This window comes from Drosophila suzukii, chromosome 3 (assembly GCF_043229965.1).
Source record: "Drosophila suzukii chromosome 3, CBGP_Dsuzu_IsoJpt1.0, whole genome shotgun sequence".
NCBI classification, from domain to species: Eukaryota; Metazoa; Arthropoda; class Insecta; order Diptera; family Drosophilidae; genus Drosophila; species Drosophila suzukii.
Genome location: NC_092082.1, coordinates 6,349,416 through 6,372,108, shown reverse-complemented (window position 1 = coordinate 6,372,108; position 22,693 = coordinate 6,349,416). Strand labels below are relative to the sequence as shown.

At 39.5% G+C, this 22,693-nt stretch overlaps 1 protein-coding gene across 1 annotated transcript in view; it reads left to right on the top strand.

Moving 5' to 3' along the window:
- The first annotated feature begins 1,824 nt into the window (after positions 1-1,824).
- DCX-EMAP (Doublecortin-domain-containing echinoderm-microtubule-associated protein) overlaps positions 1,825-22,693 on the top strand; it is a 44,717-nt gene continuing 23,848 nt past the window's right edge. The window contains exons 1-2 of the mRNA XM_036815884.3: positions 1,825-2,307; positions 4,304-5,434. Of these exons, the coding sequence (XP_036671779.3) occupies positions 4,556-5,434 (879 nt within the window). The 5' untranslated portion in view covers positions 1,825-2,307; positions 4,304-4,555. The remainder of the gene's footprint in view (positions 2,308-4,303; positions 5,435-22,693) is intronic.

The following is a 22,693-nucleotide window of genomic DNA, read 5'->3' as shown; positions in this document are numbered from 1 at the left end:
CATAAGCAGCCCCCTGAAGACCCCCCTTTTCCGACTCGATAGCACCTTCTCTATAAGGTGCTGCTGGATCGTGAGGTTGACGTTGACGTTGCTGACTAAGGCGACGACAAAACACACGAACATAAACCCCAAGTACACACAACGACGACAATATAAACACGATAAGCAAAAAACTGCGATTTCCCCTCAGAGGAACGGGCCCCCAACTAAGGATTTGAGAGCGAAGTGGTGGGGTTAATGGCGGCGGTGGGCGGCGGTGGGTTAAGGTACTGGTACTGTGGTGCAGTGTCTCGAAATTTAGAAAATATCACTATGAAGTTTGAATTACGTACCATAAATCCAGCTGCCATAAGCAGTCAAACGATTATGAAAGTTATTCGTAGGAAAAGGGTTTCAGCCAGCTGAAGGCTAAACAATAAAATACAAATAAGTTTGGGTACGTCAACATAGTTTCGAAAGCAATGGAGCTCTAAGTATGCATTTATAACTTTAGGACATTCTTTTTTAATGTATATATGTTATGTCGAATTTGAAGTCTCCGATTTAGGCTTAAGACCATTTTAAAGAGAAGATAACTTCCTATTTTAGTAATAAATTGTTAAGCAAAAAACATGTTTTTAATATTTTAACTTATCTTTATGTTTAACCTTGTGTTTTATAATTTTGAAAACAAAGTAACTTTTTAATAATTGATCAAAAGAAAAGTAAGTATATGGTCAATGATGGTAATATTTTATTTTATTTTAAATAATAAAATATGATAAAGTTTTTTTTGAGAATCCGACATATTAAAATTAAAGTTGATTATAGTTTGAGAAAATCATAAATGTAAATAAAGAAACGTTTATTTTTATGTAATTCCCTAAACTTTTGTATTTTTATAACTTCAAAATAAGAAACAAATTCAATAAGATTTTTAGAATATAAGTAACGATAAAATATTAAACATTTTTGTGACAGCTGCTTATAATTCTACCCTTAAAAGCTACAATTTTCCGTTACGTTTTGAGCACTAACAGTTTTACGTTTAGGGGAATACCCAAATTGCTTTGTTTCTCCTCAACCTTCCTTAACTTGAAATCTTCTTAGGGTTTTAGAAGTATCCAGCTGGCCTATTAAAGCCAGGAATGCCTGACCACAGTGCCATGGAGCGACTCAGCAGCAGGGGGTAAAGCTTCCTGTAGTCCTGTAGCTACAATGTCGTGGCAAACATTTCCTTGGCCCGAGGCTCTCACCTGGAAATCAGTTTAAAGACCAAAGCTACGCCGCGGGCCAAGACAAAATCCCACAATCAATCGGTCAAAGCCAGGAATGGGAATCTCTAGGATATTCCGGATCCCATGCGAACATAATAATTAGAGAGGATAAGGAATCCCCTGGCTACGCCACTGGTCGACAGGTAATAGTGCAATGAGAAAGGTGAAAAAGCCAAGCGGTTGAGAGAAAACCAGGCAAATGGCCCCCTGGATTTTCCCCCCTCCCCCTTTGTATGAGTGTGTGTTTGTATGTGCTTGCGGTTTTCCTAAGCAGGGCACAATTAGTGGTGGAGAAGGGGGGCGGGCAATTGGTGGGCAGTTAGCCCCATAAGTCAGTCACTCACACAGGCGAACGTGTAATTCGATTCGCGGTGAAAGCGGGAGAAAGAGAAAGGCACTCTCTAAGAAAATTGGCTGCGTCGCCGAGGAAATTTAGAGTGGACAAAAGGCGGCAGCAGCAGAGGCAGCAGCAGCAGCAGCAGCAGCAGCAGAGGCAAAAGGAAAACCAGCGGGAAAGCTCGAAGGCAGCGCAGCTCGAAACACAATTCAAAAACACTTTGACCGGCAAAGTTGCCACACGGAATTTCTTCTTGTGCATCGGTAAACGCCAGAAAGTAAGCAAAAGTTTCGCACTTTTGTTTTGGCCAACTTTGCAGCCAGCGAGAGATGTTTTAATAAACTCACCATCGGGTTCATTAAATTTGATTCAAGTAAATGTGTTTGTGCCTCAACTTCCCCCCTCGATAAGTGAGTGTTTTCCCCCCGATTTCCGACGATTCGCAAAGTGGAGACAATTGCGGCTGATTGATAGGCAATTAGTGGAAGTGGATGCTGCTGATGTTACTGATGTTGCAAGCGGAGAGCAACAACTGTTTGTGCATAAATAACCCAAAGCAACAACCGCCGGCCCAAGTGTCATTAACCTAATTGCCGCAAAAGAAGCCACCGCACCACTTTTGCCCAACCCGAAAAAAATCTACGGCCATAAATACAAGGAGCAAAGGAAGCAACGTGCAACGTGTTGCAATAAAAACAAATTTGCATAAAACAGGTAAAACCCAGGCCCAAAGCGGCCACCCCAAACCAAAAAAAAAGAAGGTGAAACCATAAAAAAAAGTAAAGGAAAAGGGCCCTACAGTGAAAATTCTCGCTTGGCCAACAAATATTTATTTTTTGTTGCAATTGTAAAATACACGAAATTCCAATGCAGTGAGAAGGACTTGGATCCCGGACTGTGTGTGTGTGTTTGTGTGTATCTGAATGGTTGTAAGTGAGCTGTGTGTGTGCCTGTGTAAGTGCGGAGTGGTCAAAGACACAAGAGACCGATGCCACTTAAGCCAGGAGTCGTCGGCTTGTTCCTGCCGTCTGCAATTTTTCGGTGCTTACCACTCGATGCACTGCGGGAAAAAGCTAGAAAATCAGAAATAATAAATTATATTATTCAACTGAAAATACTTGGTTATGTAAGTTAAGGAAAAATCAAAGTTAGTACTAAAATATTCTTCTTTTGCATGAAGTCACGTCTTCTTATAAATGGAGTTCCGATCCCCAATGATAATGTTTTGACCAACATTGTTTTTTAAAAAATCCCAAGGCGGTCAACTCAATCTTAAACCTTCAGTTTACTTTTCTTATGTTTCAAAACGAATTTAAAATTGAACGTATTTTTAATTTTCTTATCCAAAAATTTTTCTAGAAATTATTAGCCAAATTTGCTCTTCAAAATCCTAATCCTTAAATCCACATAGCTAAAAAGCCTTAGCCAAGATAAATTCAAACGTTACAAATACTATAATTATATAACCTTTATGTTCTTGTTCTTAATCTTGAACATTTTTCAATAATTAGTTGACCGAAAATGGTTTTTAAAAAATAATTGGATTCTAAACACCGTAAGACCCTTTTTTAAAAAAATGTCAAAACGAATTTTAAACTAAAATATTTATTATGGAAGTTGAGTGTCCTGTTGTAGTTGTTTTAGGACATTTTTTGTATTTCTTATTTTATTAAATGTTTTTCTTTTTGGTAAATATCTTTGTATCTTTTCTTATTTTCAGCCCTCTTCTTTTCCTTAGAGTGTATTTTTCGGTTCAATGTGTGAGGTGGCCGAATGCAAGGCAAGGCAGGGCAAATAATACGCGATATTTTCGGCCTCTCCAGTGGGCGAGGAGGAGCATTGTGAACTGTGACCCCTGAACCCTGTCCCCCGGCCCGCAGAAGTGTGAATGTTTGTAGTGCCCACGCCGAATGGTTGAGTGGGGCTCTTTGGTCTGTTTACTGGGACAAAGGCAGTGGGCAAGTGCTCGCCGTACAGCCCATTGAATCCTGTGGAGTCCTGTGCAGCGGGGGAGTTGGGTTCAGTTGGGTGGGACTCTCAAGAGCCCGAGGCAATGGGCGCATTGGACACATTGCATCGAGGACCCGTGGCATATCGATTGCACAGAGGGTGAGGACATGGTTAACAGTTGATATTTCTAAGTGCAGTCCTTGAGTGGAAACAAGGACCAGGACACATGTATGCTGTGCAGAAGGATTATGAATGAAGACTTTGGTTGGGAAATGTGCACACAAGGGGATGTCAGCAATATAATTAATTCGGTTATTATAATCAATTGGCATGTTAAATGTTATGGAAACTGTCCATTTGATTTCTTTTGTTTTCTAATTTCTATTGGGCAGTATTTAAAGGTTTAATAATATATATATTACACAATAATACGTTTACAATGGTGTAATTATTTACATATTTAGTTCCTTTCTTTCTTTTGTGCTCTGAAAACATTTAATAAAGGTGTTTATATCATTTTTGTTATTTTAATTTAGAATTGCTCACTTTTTTGCAGTTGAATTGCTAAGCTTTTCAGTTTAATCGCATTTGAATTTGAAAATAATTAATCAGAATTAACAAAAGAGGCTTTGAAAGGCTTTAAAAGTTGATTCGATTTCTTAGGCTCCTGTGAATAGTGAATAATCGCTAGTCATTTTTAGATATTTAAAATTTAACCCAAATTGAGCTCTTTTTTCTAATTTAATAATTTTCATTTCAGCTAAGCCCTCAAACTTAGTTCCTTGGTGGGCAACCATCGACTGCGTGCTTGAGAAAAACCCCAAGAAGTTGCTCCCCTTCTTGGAGCTCCAAGTTTTTCTCTGCGTCGACGCGACGCTACCCTTAGCGATTCCTCCGCAATTCCTTAGCGACTTGACCACAACAAACCGAGCACGCAAGGAGGTCTCCAGTTCTTAAGAGAAAGCTGACGTGATTCCGCCGTACATATTACCATTACACCAACACCAGGACGATGTCCAACGAAGAGAACGACGACTACATGGCCAGCTTGAGCCAGGCCCAGACCGCCGAGGATGAGGTCGATGGTGGAGGTGGAGGAAGAGAGGCGGCTGGCAGTAACGAGTCCGTTCTGGGCGGCCAAACAATGCCACAAATTAGTCCGAACGCACCGCTCGAGGGAAACGTTTCGCCGCCACCGACGCAGCCCCATTTGGATGATAATCTACACAACGGCAACGGCAACATCAGCAACAGCAGCAACATCAACAAGCACGGCAGCAACATCAACGGGAACGGGAACGGGAACATCGGCAACGACAGCAACCGCAGCAGTCCTGCCAAGAGTCCTGTCAAGCGTCCGGTGTCCTCCAGCTTCCGGATCCAGAACGCCCAGTTCGACAATGACGAGGAGCACTTAGCAGCAGGCGAGCAGGTGGCTGGTGGAGATCGCCAGGTGCCGGATTATTGGCAGCAGCGGAACGGTGGCACAGGTGCAACCAGTGGGCGGCAGAGTCGCGCCCTCAGTCCCGGTTATCTGGACAACATGAGCGAGAACTCGGAGCAGCCGCCGGTGGTGCCGCTGGTACGGTCGAAATCCCGTCCAGAAATCTCGAGTGCAGCGGCGGCTCGCTATAATAACCTATCGTATTGGAAGGCCCGTCGGGTGGTGTTCTATCGCAATGGGGATCCCTTCTTTCCCGGCGTGGAGCTGCGATATCGTCCTGGTAGGGATGTCACCTCGCTGGACAATCTACTCGATAAGATCTCACCCAAGATGGATTTGCCCAGGGGGGCCAGATATGTCTTCTCGATGGATGGGGATCGAAAGTATCATCTGGATGAACTGGAGGATGGAGCCTTCTATGTGGTATCCTCGTTCAAGGCCTTCAAGGTGAGTACCCAGATTATTTGCATGCATTTCTGCACTGAGCCTTTTTTTCCATAATTTTGAAGTTTAAGTGAGCGTTTTCACGTCAGGCGCAAAATCAATATAAATTTGAATATTTTGGTATAATTTTAGTGAGTGTGCCTGGGTATGTGTGTGTGTGTTTGAGTGTGCATAACATACATAAAACTATATACGAGGTTTTGGCGTTTTTTTGCGGTCAGCGTCTCACTCCAGAATGGGTGAGAAAACTTGGTCACTTGGCCTAAAAAATCAGAAGGCGGCGCTCGCCTTTTGGCTTCTTTGTTTTGCTCCCTCTTCCTTGGCAGCGGGCGTCCTTGGGGGCGGAGTGGGTGGTAGGTGGTAGTCGGTGGGGTGGTTGGAGCTACATTTTTGCATGCAAGCACTTTCGCTTTCTCTCGCCTTTATACACTTTCACCCACTCTCGGCGTTGTGGGAGTCTAGCCCTAGAAACAATGCCAACAATTAGCACGCCTTTCGGCCTGCGAATTAGGTCTTAGCTTTTATGGTCGAATGAGAGTGGGCTTACTCGAGAGTTGAGAGGGCTAAGAGAACAGTTGGTTTTAAGAGCAACTGGGTTGGCTAGAAGGAACCTTAACTCTTCGGGGCAAAAGGGTCAGCTGGCAGCCTATCGATATAAGCCATATGCTATCGAAGGCTGTCGATGGGATCATACTGGAGGTACAAGTTATAATACGACTTCTTTTATTAGGTTTCTATTTTGTCACGCTTTAAGTGATTCACTAATGTTTTTGTTTGAAGAAAAGAGTTTTAACAAACCATTGTTATTTAAAAAAGTTGCTAAAGCAAAATATTATTTATTGGAATTTTTTTAAGTACAATTTTTATTAGCATCACTCAGAAAAAAGCACTTGATTTTAGTCCATAGTCCCTAATTTTAGGATTGTCTATTATTGCCGAATTAAAATTTATAATTTCTTGATTTATATTCACATAAATTATATTTTTTTAGCAAATAAAAAACCATTAAATTCTATTGATTTATTTTAATACAATATTTTCAAGTCAAAAGCTATAATCTGGAGTCACCATAAAATTTAAATTTATTTTAACCCCATGAAATCAAACAGAACTTAACCACTCGTTTATTAAAGCTCCTCGTTTTTTTGGGCAGCCTGGTTATGTGTTGACTTTTGCATAAATTTCAAACAGATGTGCTCTGCAAACAGTTGGCTTTAAAGCCCGTTTTCGACATCTGGCCAAGGCAGTTGGCCAAAAAGAAATCCACACAAATCACAGACATCATGCGGGCGCAGCAATCAAGCGTCCGCACATCCTACATGTCCCGGAACAACTATTGAAAAAGTTTCCACCTTCCGTTTGACAAACGTTGTGGGCGGTCGAAGGCGGAGTGGGAGTGGCAGTAGGGGAAATCAGAAGAGGCTGCAGTGAAACCATAATCGATAAAGACCCAGTCAAAAGCCATCCCCAGCTATGCGTCTAATGCAGTCGAAGCGTGAGCCAAAGTCAGGATGTGCCAGTGCTCAAGACAAAGAGTGGTGGCTGTTAAAAAAGCAGCCATTCCGCCCAGGATGCCCCCAAGTACGTTGGGGTTCCCCTCAAGTTGGGGCTTCTCCTTCGGGCTCCACTACGGGATACCGACTCCGTGCTCAACTTCAACTGCAACTCGCTCGGCAAAAGGCAATTGCGCGCCTGGCCCGCGGCTAGCAAACAAAAGCACAGCATGGAGCATGCAGAGTGCACTTGGGAAAATACTGGTTCGATGAGAAGGTATTATTGGTCTGGGTTGACATGGAAATCCCACACATCTAGAGCAAAATGTGTTTAAAATCACACAAGAGCCACAGAATCTTTTGTGGTTGTTGGGCACAGTAGAACGACTTCTCAGGATTTAGGCAAGTCTTTATTTTGTTTTATAACTTACCAAAAACGTTAAAGGAATTTCTATAAAAAAATTTCCTGGTTCTCAATTAAAATGAAATACATTTTTTGTCTTGTACCTAAATTCTGAGAATAAGATTGAAAGTTACTCAATGTCTGGTTAATTTAATAACAATTGTTAAAGAATACAATACTTTGTACTTTAGGAACTGTATTCTACATTAATCTATACTCCCAATAACTGTATATTCCTGTACATTGTTTTTATTTCTATTGCAAACTTAAAGTTGGGAGTAACTTAGAATCTTCATGCTAGAGTACGTATTCTTGGGGATAAAATACCTCTTAATTTTCTACCTTTTTTATATTTTAAGGCATCTAATTCTAGTACATACATTTAATACAAAACTGAGTTTAATATAGATTGAATGACTGAGATTTAAGATTAAATTCACTGTAGGTCTGATTACAGGAATGTTTTATATGAGATGGAAGCTGAGGAGTTTTCAATAGTTTGGACTTGTATATTAGCCTCAATTTTAGCTCCTACAAGTATACAATAATCCCAATTTCCTTGATGGAAATCCCCTACTTTTCTCCCACTGTAACTCCTCGCTCCATTCGCTGCACCGCCTGAAATCAAAACTTATGATGAGCCAGCGGCGCCCTCTTCGGCAACCAAGGGGGATCGGGACCCCTATCCGCTGTTCGAGGTCCTGGGCTCGGGCACCGTGCTCCGTGGACGCCGTGGTACAAAAGGCTACAAAGAACAATGGAGCAGCGGGCACATATATACTCATCAAATGAGAAAATGCATAGAAAATCTGCCGGCACTTCGGGCGCTCTCACGCGAAAAAGGCCAATTTGAGAACTTGTGGCGTTTCACTTAGGGAAATTAAAAATGTATGCAAAGTACATACGCGGAAAGGGAGGGGCCAAGAAACCAAGACCAAGACCAAGAAATCGGAGCAGACCAGGCGCAAAGTGCAGTTGAGTTGGCTAATAATATAAATTCATTTTGTGGCCAAGACGAGCGGGTGAAAACTGTTTACAAAATCATTTATGATAATTTATTCAGCCAGGCATGCGTGACGACACTGCGAAATTTGAATGATTTTTGGGTGCAGCAAATTGCATTAACCTTGTCAAGCCCGCCAAATAATTGCTCAGCTGGGCGCCCGGGAACACCGAGTGGGTGGGTCGTGCTCACAGTTTGTAATCAAAATTTAAATTTCTAACCATGTTGCGAAGGTCGGTGGAAAACAGTGGGTTGGGCCACAGGAATTTTCCAGACAATGGAGCGAAAGTCTCTCGTTGTTCCAAGGAGCCGAGGGAAAATAATGGGGAAGGGATTAACGAGCATTAATGGAATTTGTTAGCTGGCCCTGAAAGGAATTCAAGTTGCTGTCGCCTTAACAATTTTTCATTTCCATATTCTTCTTATAATTTGTTTAGATTTTGCATCTTCTCTGTGGCGCTGAAGGATAATAGTCTTTAAATAAATTTAATACGATTTGAAAGAATGCGAACTATATTATTTGATCATATCATTATAGCTTTAGGCTTTAGAAAAATATTTCATTAATAAACTCCAGGCTGCAGAAACTTAATAAAAATTGCACTTAAAATCCAAGTGACAAGAAATTTTCTGCGGAATTAAGCAATTCACTTTCTCCAAATTGAATAAGTGAAAGTGCCGCCCGGCTTTCTGCATTTTTATTTAATTTATTTAATTTATTTTGTTCATCTGACACCACACCCCCGAAAATAGCTGCAATGCCATTTATACATTTTTCTTCTTGACCCCATTATGAAATTCCATTTGAATTCCCCTTGCCGACCAATTTTGCTGTGAAATTAGATATATATCGTCGTGCAATTTAGCAGCCGGCCCCGGAATTCTGCTGACCGATAATGCCACTGTGCCATAAATACGCCTTAAAGGTGCAGCACGCCAATTATGAATGATGGCCAGGACTTTTGCTGCACCTCGAAAACTGTTGGCCAAGAAAAATGGACACGCAGAGCCGCAGAGAAATTAAGATTTTTGGCACAAACGTGAGCGGCATGCCAAGAGAACAAAAGCCAATATGCGGGGCATGCAGCACGCAAGGTCAGCGCCGTCGTAATTAACTGCATATAAAGTGGGTAGTGGGTGGCAATCGGCGGTGAAAGCGGGTGAAAGCCGAATGGAGAGCGACCAGATTTCACGTCAATTATTTTTTCTGAGTCGGCCAACTTATGACCAAACAAGCTGCAGTGACATGTGAACAAGATTAAAACCAACAAACCCAAAAGACCCAAGACCCCCTCCCCGCCCCCTTTTTCTGTCTACGTTATTTCCCCAGCTTTTCCGCCCTCATAGCTTTTCCACACCGCAGAAAGCCAAAAACTTCGGAACTTGCCTTTGGGCTATAAAGCGTTTGATAAATTTCGCTGCCATTTACGTGTTGCACGCGCCAGGGATGTGAAATGTGGATGAACCAGCTGGGTGGATGGCGATGGTGTGGGTTCAGATAGTTGACTATGGGGTGGTAAAAACGAGCTAAAAGGGGGTTAAATGGGGGGCCGGGGACAGCTGCGTCCGTTGACTGCACCTGACGACATAAATTGCGCATTTGCGTGGTCGTGATCCTTTTCACTTACAACGCCACGACAAAATCTCAGTTGCCTCCAGAGCTGCTATTTTGCCCGGCCGAACCCTTTTTCCCATCTACGCCCCTGTGATAGCCCCCACCCCCCGTGCTCTCGACAATTTTAACAAAAGGTGCAGGCCACCAGGGCGTATGAGTAATGCGCGTTTGTGTGTGTATCACGCGTCTGCTTCACAATTACAAGAGCATTTTATTCTCAATACCCATTGAAGGTGAGGGCAGAAGGGGAATATATATTAATTATAAAAAAATATATGGGATATATATTTATAATTAAACAAAACAAGAGACATCATTTAATGATATATTTAAATTTTAATTTTAAAGCGATTCATAAAATTGTACAACATATACTTGTTTTAGTTATAGGGAGACATATAATATCATAAAATAATTTCTTTTTTAGCTAAAGATCTATTTAATATTTAAAAATTAAATTATTCATTATTATATATATTTTGTTAGCTAAAATAGATATTATTATTAAATACATTTTGATAAAACCCACTTACTTCATAGTCTAAAACCCCCTGTACATTTAAACTTATTTATCCCCTTGTTTGCTGCTGCTGCAATGATTTTTTAATTGCTCGACACAAATATAAACACAGACTGGTCCTTTTTATTTTATCTTTTGCTTTTTTTGCTGTCCTGTGCTGTTGACCGCTGCTGACTCTTCTCGGACGGATCTACTGGTGCCATTGTGGGCTCATTTTAATGATTTTCTGACTACGTCATCAGAGCCATGCTTGATTTACATTTCTGAGTTGTCCGCCCGGTGCAGCATTACGGCTACTGATTGCATTGACAGTTGGCACACGTAACTGCTGCAGCATCGGGATATTCAGGGGATTCCCGGGTTCTGGGTTCTGTGTTCTGGGTTCAGGCAAGAAAAGGTCGGGGTAAATCGCATCCCGGGGAAATCGCATCCCGGCCACTGGATTTTTACCGTTTAATTGCCGCCTTTCATCGCATTCTTAATTTGTTGTTCAGTGCCACTTTTTTTTGTGTTCGCTGCGCGTTGTTGCTGCACTTTTTCATTTAAAACTGTTTGCCAATCAGGTCGTCTGAAAAGGCCCCGAAATAATTGATCCGGTCTGTGGATAGATTCGATTATTGAAAAATTGCATTACTATAATTAAATGGCTCTCAGGCCAGAAACAATAATAAATAATTTGTGTCACGGCTTCGTAACTAATTGGAGTCAAGTTCAAATTAAGTCGCCAAATTGTCGAACAATATGTTTGCATGAATGGGAATATGTATTACGTAGCACATATGTGTTTATTTCGGTGCGCACATAATGAAGGTGCAGTAGACGGAAATGTTATCTCTAATGAAGGGAGGTGGGTCCTTGAAGTTTACTTGACATATAGGTTTTCTTCCCAAAAAACTTAAAAAAAGTCCTGGAAATTATTTTTAAATCTTTAAAATTCATAATCAAATTGTATTATTAAGTTACAATATATTATATGAAACGACTGATGATATTTTTTTTAGAAACCTTTCTTTTTTTTATTGGATTATTAATTAAAATATTCATAAAAATTCGTAATACCATTTAAAGACAAATATTTATGGGATACGCAGTTACAGTTTTATTATAATGATTTCTATGGCAATGACTTATAATAAAAATCTACATTAATCCCCATTATCAAGGATCACTGATTCCGTAAGAGTCTTGAATCAACCCTCCGAAGTCATAATTATGTGTTTACATATGTACAGACACACGTAGCGAATATAGCCTTAAGACGTTTTGCAATTATGGCAAAAGCTACAGCAACAACGTCCATGGAAACGTGGAGCGGGCGCCCAGAGATTTTGCTTACGTAGACGCCTATTAATATTACGCATACGCCGTGTTGCAGGCGCATTGGGTCGGAAAATGTGACCCAGACCGCCATTGTTGCTGGCCTGCTGTTGTTTTCCTTCGGGCAGGACTCACAATTAGGAACATCCAGATGCCCCGGCGCAGCTTCTGGCTTCTAGCTTTTGGCTGGCATTTCGCATTTCGTAAGGGCATTAATAAAGCACTTTAATAAATTAGTCCAACCAAAGCACTTAAGCGTCTTATCAAATCAGAGCAGTTGCATGCCATGGCTTAACGCACACATATGCCCAGATGCGGTGCATTAATATGCGCATATCCATATGTATATGTTCACTTGATCCTCATTGTGGTTGACATTTAAATGGCTAGTTGTTGTAGTTTGCGGCCATTGAAATTGCATTAGCGATTCGGGGTGGCGGGTGCCGGCGACCGCATGTGCAAATTCCTATGAAAATATGTAGGTGTTGAGTTCGAAAAACAGCCCCGGACAATAATAACAATTATTAAAAACAATGAAACACAAATGAAAGCCAATATTACCAGTCAGCCGACATCCTTCTGCCCATAAACATTGAATCGAGTAAATGGGCTACAATGGGTTAATTTCGCTATTGAGTTATTAAATGTGGCTGCCATGTGGCTGCCATGGGATGAAAATTGAAATAAAGAAAATATTTAAGTGTCATTTGTGGTTTTTATTAGGCTACAGATGGCTAAATAAAATGTGGAGGGAATTTGATTAAAAATTGGGATGATAAAATATCCAAATTAAATATTATGGCAGGGATACCTTTATTTAAATAAAGACTTTAATTTTATCTAAAATTTTGTTGATATATTTTTGTAATTATTAAAATATCCTTGGCCAAAAAAAAGGTTTTTTCAGAGGTGATGTGTGTACAAAATCTAGAGTTATTTTTTTTTTTTAAGAGCAAAATCAAATACAATACATTAAAAATGTTTGGGTTTTTTAAATTAGTTTATTTAGTATGGTGACTTTTAACTTCTGACTTTTATAAAATATGTAAAGGTACATATGTAGCTCCCCCGTACACTGAAAATATAATGGTGTGGCCTTATCGTTTGCAATTTCCCCACTGTCCCACAATCAGGCATTAAGCCACCCACACACTGGCAATAAAAGGACACGCTGTGAGCTGTTGTCCTACCGCTCGCCCACAAACAGAAAGGACATGCTGGACCAATACACAGGGCCTCGCAGCATTTTTCTGTATAAACATGACAATTTAAAACGCATTACAGTGCGGCAATTAATTAAACTGTCATTGGTTTGCAAGATTCTGAATCGTTTCGCCGCGCCACAGAGTCAAAATAAATTGTATACAAAAAGCGCGCGCTGGCGAACACAAATATTGCATTAAAAGCGAGGCAGAGGTTCGCCGGGTTGACTGGCAACAGTAAAGCATTGCGTAAATTTATTGAATTGTAAAAAGAACATATATCAGCGTTTTTAATTGCAACGGCAGCGGCGGCAACAACAAGGAGCCAACTTGAATAAATAGCCGAGGACAGTTTAAACTGCGGAAGGTTTCAGAGTGCCATCAGCGGCAGTAACGTAGAAACTATAAAAGTTTATCGAGTGAGCTACATAAAAAGGGTTGAACTTATTTGATAACCCCCCTGCGAAAAGGGGGAATTAGAATTGGCAATTTAAATCATCGAAGTTACACTCTCATTTCTCCATTTGCCCCTATTGAAATGTCCGCCGGAGTGCTCCACTTTAACTGGTCCATAAATGGCAAACGACTTTTGTTTTGCCCAAGATGAGCTGTAATAATTTCACTCGCTTTACTACTTCCCGTTGCCATAAAACAAAATTAAAATATATTAAGTTAATCAGTGAAAGAGAGAGAGAAATGGAGAAAGCGTAGAAGTTTTTGGCTGTTTGGAAGCCAATTTATGCTGGCCCAAAGCACAAGTTGCCAAGACCCAAGCCGCAGACTCCGAGAAAAACTTCGACCAGAGCCAAATGACAGTAATTAGAATTTGTTGGGATTTTTTTTTCGGTTATTTGGCTATTTGTTTATTCGCTCTACGTTTGGCAACACGGACTCGGATGTTGCCAAAAAAGCAAGTGGCCAACTGGCAGCAACTGTAATAAATGACAACAAATTCCCCGCAGCCAGGGAAGTCGTCTAAACGGTTTAGGCAGAATAAATAAATTATTTACAGGCACCCCCAACCCCCTTTGAATTTGGTAATTTTCTGGGGTTACAAATGCAGGGCATACTCAGTAATATTTTCATAATTCTGCGACTGACGTCACTCGCTTTAAACTATGCTAAACAACTCAATCCATCGGACCGTGGTGCTGTAAAGCACTCGGCAAACATTCTTGTCGCCCTCAAAGCGCACAGAGCAATAAAACACAGGCCTCCAGAAAGGGGGTTTATAGGGGGGGTTTGCAAAGGGGGTTTATAGGGGGGTTTATAAGGGGGGTTCTGCGTTTAGGGAAAAGCGGCTGGGGAATGTCTTCAACTCGAATTGATGGCGCTGACTACAAATTCGACTTGTGTGTGCCATATTGTGAGTGAGTGTGAGTGTCCGTTGTTCCGCTAATGGTGAAAGTTGTCAAGCGGCTCAAGTGGTAAAGTGGAAGTACCAGGACAGTCGAGGGGGTTACGAGCCTCGGGTCGAGGGGCAGACTTCCGTTGTTTTTCCCTTAGACAACAACTTTCACTCGGGCGAACTGGCCCGCTGCACAAGGGAACTAAAGTGCGGTTGGTCCGATAAAAAGCGGTATTGCGTCGACATTACTCTGAAACTTTTTATAGCACACTTTTTGGGATACTAAAACATTGCCTAAAAAGTATCGCTGCCTAAAATGTGGCTATTTTACATGAAAAGGACGGAAATTAATCCCAAAAACAATTTTTTACTTACTCAAAAAATCAAATTAGTTTCTTTATGTTAATATATTACTCCAAAATTGAATAACCAATTAAATTTTGATTTATGGTTTCGTTTACTTGGCAGCTTGTCAAGATAATTTATGAACGGTATAAATCATTTTTAATTATTACATCATTTTTTATATCTAGTTTAAAGAGCCATAAATGTTATCAATAAAAACTAGATTGATTTTAACTATTAATTATATTTTTGGAATGCATTTAGTTGTATGATCGATTCTTATTTATTTTAAAAATGATTTATTTGGTATAACGGAATCTAAAAAATGTTGTAAAATATTGGTTATTAACATATATTTTTTCTTGAGCAAACTTTTTTATCTAAATGGTATAAAAGATAATACTCAACTTTTTAAAAGTACTTAAAATTAATATAATCAAGGATTCTAAAAGAGTACTGCTTAAATTATTTTACTTTCACATAAATACCAAGCATAGTGCGTGGCATTTCATAATAGTTGTTCTTATCCATTCATTATTTTTGCAAGAAAACTTTCTCGTTTTTCTGCAAATATAACCTGCACCATTTTCCACCTTCGCTTAAATAAGCAAAAAGTGTTTTCCACCCATTGTGTGTGGTACACGTCGTCAAACATATTGAAAAGTTTTTAGAATTTGCAAACTGTTGTCCCGCGCTGCCAACCACACCGTTTTTCCTTCAATACACTTAAAATAATTGAAGGGAACTTACAAATTGGGACTTTATATTTAGTGACAATATGGAATTGGAAAACTTTTGAGTCATTTATTTAGTTCTAAGATACCAAAGAAAAATTGTTTGTTTAAAGACTCATTTCGAGCAATAATCTCTCTGTTCAAATCAAAAAGTTGGGTTTTCTGGGATCTTTAAAAGATATAACTCTTAAAAATAAATCTTTTTTTATCTAAAGATAATATTCAAACATGTTTGATAGTAGATACATAACGATCAAAATCTTCCCTTTAAAATGTTTACAGCTTAAGAAGTAGAATCACAAAGTTACGTTTCGTATAAATATTTAGAAAGTGTATTGAATTTATTCCAGTGTAGGAAGAAGAAGTGCTGGCTGAAAGAAGAAGAGCCCGCTGGTCACGTTCTCGTCGTTGATGTCGTCTGAAACTTATGAGTTTTGAAATGAAAACTGGTACAAACGGAAATGCAATTGAAACGTCGCCATTGTAGTTGTTGTAAGCGCTCGTTGTTGTTGTCGTTGTTGATGGCCTGACAAGTTGAGAGAGTGTGAGTGAGCCTTTGTGAGAGTGGCCGTGCGCCTGTGTGAGTGACTGTCGTATGAAGTTTTTGCGCTAAGCTATTTGGAAATGCCATTAGACCATGTCACACATACAGGCTCAATGTGACAAGACGCTGCTTCCTCTTTCTTGGCCATCTCCTAGCAGTTTTCCACCATTTTCGCGCCCATTTCCCCCACCCCCTTTGTTTATGTTTATGTATGCGGTGCAATATTTTGCGTCATATTGTGTTGTGCTGGCCTGCGGTTTGGAAAACGCGCCTGACCAAACTTTTCAGCACGACTGTAGGCACAGTTTGGTGTCTAGCAGCGGCTAATGCGGTTACATGGAAAACTCTCTCTCATTTCCCGGGCAAAGGACTTTTCTTCTTCCCACGCACCAAAAATCCAGCCAGCGAGCAATTTAATTTCCGAAAATATTTCCTTGACGCAGACGAGGCCAAAATTTGTATTAAACATTTGTTGTGCAAGTGACATTAATTATATCAACTGTGATAAATGCTTTCTTATACGGACGTATTATTCAAATTACGGCCGAAAATAAACATAGCATAAATAAGCGACGGAGAAAACCTTGGCGCATAAATCAAGGCGCAAATTGTCACGTGCTCTAAATTCATTTATTTCCAAATTCAAGTCAAGGCGTGGTGGTAGTTGATCAAAAAACACAGCGACATATAGTCCAAAAAACTAGGCTAAGTAGCCAGTGAGAGTGTGTGTGTGTGTAGGTGCGTGTGTGCGTGTCGGTGTAATTGGCATTGTAATAGTAATCACAATCGACATCGATGTACGCCGAATCGACCACAACGGAGATGACCGCTTATCCGCACAGGGAACCGCCGGAGAAGGCGACCCTACGTGATTTCTGGGCCAAGGAGTCGGCTGTGAATGCATTCCTGCAGACTTCACATGTAAATATACACTGCCAATCGCCTCCCTCGCAAATCGATTGTTGATCGAGGGGAAAAACTTGTGGGCCCCTGGGTGGGGAAACTATTATACTGCGTAATCAAAAGTGTCAACATTTTCTCTCGGCTACCCCAAAAGCAATCTAAAATCGAATGGCGTACACGCAATCCAGCCAATACACTGGTCAGCAAAAAAAAGAGAGTGAATTAAACTAAGACAATGGAAATAGATTGTATTAAAAAGGGAAACGGGTTTTTAATAAAATAAATCCATAATGCATAGCAAAACTGTTTCAGGTCACCAATTAAAAAAGAAATCTTAGCAATCTTTGTTTGCAAAACATGCTCTATTTCCCAACTAAGAAAACAATGCAAATTGTGTTCTAGTAAAAAAATGATTTATTTTGAATTATATGCTAGCATATTAAAATTGACTTATTAAAAGACTATCAAATTTGCTTAAATAATAGTAACAACAATTAATTAAATATATTTAAAAAATTTTTCAGAATTATTATTATATGTTTGTTCATCATTTATAACGCTTCTTAATGTTTAATGTTAAACACAAACTTAAATATTTCTTAAAAATATTTAAGACATTTACAACAGCCCTTTTCAGTCTCAGGCTATCTTTATTAATTTAGCTTTCTAGTTTCCAGTAATCCTTGAAGTAGTTACTTCTTCATTAGGTGAATAATTTGCCTCTTCAAATCGGCTCCTTAGGATGTAAGCCCTGTCCCGAAAATGTTGTTAACAAGTGCCTGCGAACGGATTGCAAATCTCTTGCCATAGCTTCTGTCAGAGTGTCTCTGCTGTGGCACTTCTCTTGCATTTTAAGTGCACTGATTAAGTGCATAAGTGATTTAAATGCTGGGGGAATTTTCATCTAAAGTCATAAATTGAATATGTTTCAACTTTTGGCTTTGCCTGGGATTCAGTTACAATTTCGAATGGAAAATGGAGGGGGATAGGGGGACCATAAGACCACTTGCCTTTTGTTGCCCCAACTGGGCGTGGCTGAAATTGCTTAAAATTTTGCTGGCGCACTCAAAAAACTTTTCAGTTATAATTTATCAGATTTTCGAGCTCAGACATTTTACAACAATTATGCATAGTTATGCGCATTGCTACAGATAGTTTCCTTTTCCCATTCCGATTGTGTGCGTGTGTGTGTGTGTGTGGTTGTTCACTGCGTATACGTAATATTTGAAATGAAGGCCATCACAGTTCACAGCTTCACAGCATCTATGTGCATTTGCCATCAACTGACAGCATTTTAGTTTTGAAGATTGCACAAGCGATTCTGTTGCATAAATGAATTCAAGTAATCCGTATTTTTATGCTCTGTGAATTGACAAGTTCCGCTTGTGCTATTACAACATGAGCCAGGTGATCCGGGTGAATGTGAAGCCAGCGAGCAACAGGAGACCCTGAGCTCGGTTCGGTTAACAAATTTGCATTTACAACTTTTGGCAGCTAATAAAAATTTCATATTCATCTTATGGCCAAGCTGAAAACAGAAAGAGAAACTGAAGCCGAAAAGGCGAACGGAGAAACGGAAGTCAAATAATTCCGACACGTATGTCCACGCCACTTTGAAGGAGTGGAGCGCATACAAAACGAAAGAAAGAAATATGACTCCGTACGGAATATTTATGCGAGAACTCCTCCGCACACAGATACACACTCACACACACACATACCCTTGAAGCCCTTTACAGATACACACACGGACACACTGTGACACATTCACAAGGCAAAATATTCGAAACTTTGCATATGCATGAGGGCTGAGGGGGTGACTGAGGGGGCGGAAGCAGGATCGGTGGCATAGTGTGGCGCATTACATTTGTAAAATCTGGCACACGAATGCAATAAATCACAACACAGCACAAAATACCCACCACCAATACCAGCACACACACACACACGCATGCACACTCGTACAATGGCATTATTATTAGTAATGCAGCCTGCTCTCTCTCGGAACCTAAGAACTCGGGGAAATTATTAGGGTCACATGTGTAAAAGGATATTTCCTTATTAACTCACACACACACACACTTACATGCTGGCATCAACTGAAATGTGCCACTGGCATTTTGCCCGGCACAGAATTATTATTATGGCGTCAAATAATGAGGCAAAAAGTGTCAAATTTGCATGCAAAATATGTCTAGATGGCATTTACAATATTCCATCTCTGTATATTATTTTCGATGGCATGCAATTGCTCCAAATTAATTGCATGGCAAGTGGCGGAGCCAAAATGGCACGCCAAACCAAATGAAGCTCTTAAAATGCACAAGGACAAATAGTACTCAAAAGAGTTTAGGAAGTAAAATTAATACATGCCATGTTTCTTGAAAAATTAAGGATAAATGATCCATAAAAATTATACAGAAAATAAAAAAGGGGTTACCATATCAGCCATTTTCATTTGTTGCCTTATTACTTAAATATGTGAAGTTAATTTTACTAATTTTATAAAGAGTTTTCAATTGTAGTAGCTTTATTTTGTTATCTTTAAATCAAAGGTAGATAAAAGTATTATTACAAGTTTGCTTATGAAGACTTTTCAATTCTATCTTTGTTTTGGTATCTAAAAAACATAAATATAAATAAATATATAATTTTCACAGGTAAAAAGGGTGACGTAAAAGTCAGTTTAAATACTCATACATATTTAATTAACATGGGGTATTATTTTGTAGAGTTTTATAAGGTTTGTAACTTTGTTAAGGTAACCTCACTGGACTGCCTGCTCACTTGAATCTCAGCCTGATTTTGCATTCCAAAATCGGACAGTCAGAGCCAGCCTTATAAGCACACACATAAAACTCAACCTAAGTAGGGTATAAATATTTGCAATGCAAAATGCTGACTCGACCTAAGCGAATGAGATGGGCTGCATGCGTACGAAGGAGTCGGAAGGACGAAGGACCTCCGAGAGTTGTGAAATCTGCTAGGTGGGCGGGATAAGAGGGTAGGGGTACCCATAGAGGTACCACTGAGGGTATCTGGTATTGCACACTGATGCAAGGCACATGCAACAGGGAACTGCCACTCACTCGCACACACACACCGCAGACAGACACACGCGCACGCACACCATGACAATAGCATAATATATTGGTGTCTAAAGCAGACACGACGAAATGGCCGACTTGAGCAGAAGGAGCAAGAGTGCGGCGAGCCAACTTGGCAGCACTTTGCAGAAGCTCTGCACTGAGAAGTTCTCGAAACATGATTGCATTCTAAGTTTGAAGATGCCAAAGTCAAAATTGAATCTTAAACATAGATTCTCATACCTTAATTAAACCTGCTCGGCATAGTTTCTACAAAACTTACACCTGTATCACCTTATACACCTAATATTATCTTTTCTTAAGATTACTAGAATTTAGTTGTGCCAGTTCTCTTATCAAGCCAGGATTTAAGTGCTATTCCCATACCTTAAATAAACCTGCTCGGCATTATTCCAAAAAAAATTAAACCTTTATATTATCTTATGTTAAAATTTCTAGAATTTAGTTGTGTTAATTCCATTTTCAAGCCAGGTTTGATATGACACTTTAAAACACAGTAAACAAGTAATATTTATTAGTTTATATTCAGTTAGTAATTAATTATTATCAAACTGTTATAGTAATTAATTTGCTTTTGAAATCTTTAAAATACTGCAGGCTTTTTAAAAGTTCTCTTTAATGATAAACAGTCAAATACATATATTAAATATATTTTTATGGCTTAAAGAATATTGGCAATGCGATATATTCATTATTTATCTGTTCAAGTGTACATTTTTGTAATATTTTAAATTATGATTTCATTGTTAGGATAAATTTGATCCTTGAAAAAATGTTCATAATGATATATATAAAAAGATTCTTTGTTTTAAGAAAGAAACTTTAAAATACAATTATCTGGCAGAAATGATTTTATTCGAAGACAATTAATTTACTCCCCGATTTTTCTCTCTGTGTGCATTTCGCAGTTCGAGTTACACTTACCATACGTGTTACTGTGGGGGCGAGCTGTGTAAAATGGGAAATGCGAGCTGGAGGGGCGGGCAGTGCTAGATGCCCCCGTTAGTTGCTAGTTGCATGTTGAAATGTCGTCTGTCAGACATGATGAAAATAATGGAGCAGAAAATGTCACTGGCTGTGCTAAGGACACATGTGATATGCATGTGAGTGTGGGGGAACCACACCCTGCTGCATACAGCCTCACCATATCTGTGACCATGTCCACATCCGCCCGTTTGCCATTTGCCACCCACTAACCAACCACCCCCCCATCACCTTCCTTTGGGAAAGCGTCAAGGCTGGCCGTTGCTTTTGGCATGATGATTTAGTAAGGCTGACATTCCAGCGCGTTTCGGTGGCGCTCATTAACGTCTCCCGCTCCCCGGCACGCAAATGCAATTACGGATACGATACACACCTCCCAAACCGCCTAAGCCACCCACCCACTTCCTAGAACCACCCACTCCTAAAACCCCCCCCCCACAAGAAAAGAAAATATATGTATATTCAACGTTCATCAACAATTTGTCAGCGAGTGGCAGCCGAAAAGAAACATTTTCTTCTATTGTAAGTCAAAGCAATTTGCATAACGTTTAACGGTCTACGGAAAAAATAACAAAATATGCCAAGCAAGTAATTAAATTCAAATCAGTTTGTGTGCTCCTGTAACGGTATTTCCACCTGTACAACGGTTTACGCCCCGATGCCGCCCCCTTGAGTGGGCGTGGCTTGGGCGGAAAAACTGCTGCGTTGTCCAAATGATTGAAAAATTTATGGGATGCAGTCTGGCAAGTGACATTTATATTAATTTATTGACACTGCGTGACTTCGGTGGCCAAGGACACACATGTCTCAGGATATTGAATATTAAGCTGATAAAATAAGGCGAACCTCCCCCATCTACTTGTACAGGCAGGAAAAATATCAGTTAAAAGAAAATTCAGTTTCAAAAATTATTAATAAAAAGAAATTAGAACTTTATGTACAGATACTTTTCCTCTCACACTTCTCAATTTTATATATTGTATATATTAAAAATTCCAAATCAGAAAATTTTGATGGTTTTAAAATATAATATTAATAAGTTTCTAAGTACAGTTTAACAACTCCAAAGTAAGTTAAAACATTTTTAAAACCAATATAATTAAAGAGCAAGAGCTTGATCATTTTAACATAAAAGGTTAGGTGAAGATTGTTATATTGCCCACATTTCTAGTTCTCATAATATTTGTAAATAATACCATATAGTTTAGCAATCGATTTCTAAGTTGAAACATTTTTGAAACAAATATAATTAAAGAACAAGGTTTTCATAGTTTTATGTCTTTAATATTTGCAATAACACATCTGAAAAACTCATAATTTTATATTTATATATTTCACCATAATATTTAGCTCTATTAAAATTTTAATGTGAACTATAATAATACAATTTTTGCCCTGTGTAGCACACAAACTATATCCTTGAAAGGTTATTGCCTCCCCACCAGGGGATTGTAAATTAAAGTGGAAAAGGGGTCGCCAAACCTTGGCAAAAACAGCGACCATAGCACGTGCCATAATCATTAACAAAAACTTGTCAAATGCAATAAATCTTTATGCATTTTTTTTGTCCACTAAAGTTGACCTCCATTAAAAAGCGAGGGGATAGGAAAACCCGAACCAAACCAAGCCAAAGAAGTGTAAGCCGAGCTGAGCTGACGTGGCCATTAATAAACCCCGCACATGTAGGAAATAATTAAAATTATACCTTTCTTCCCCTGCCCATGCAGACGTACAAACATTTTAT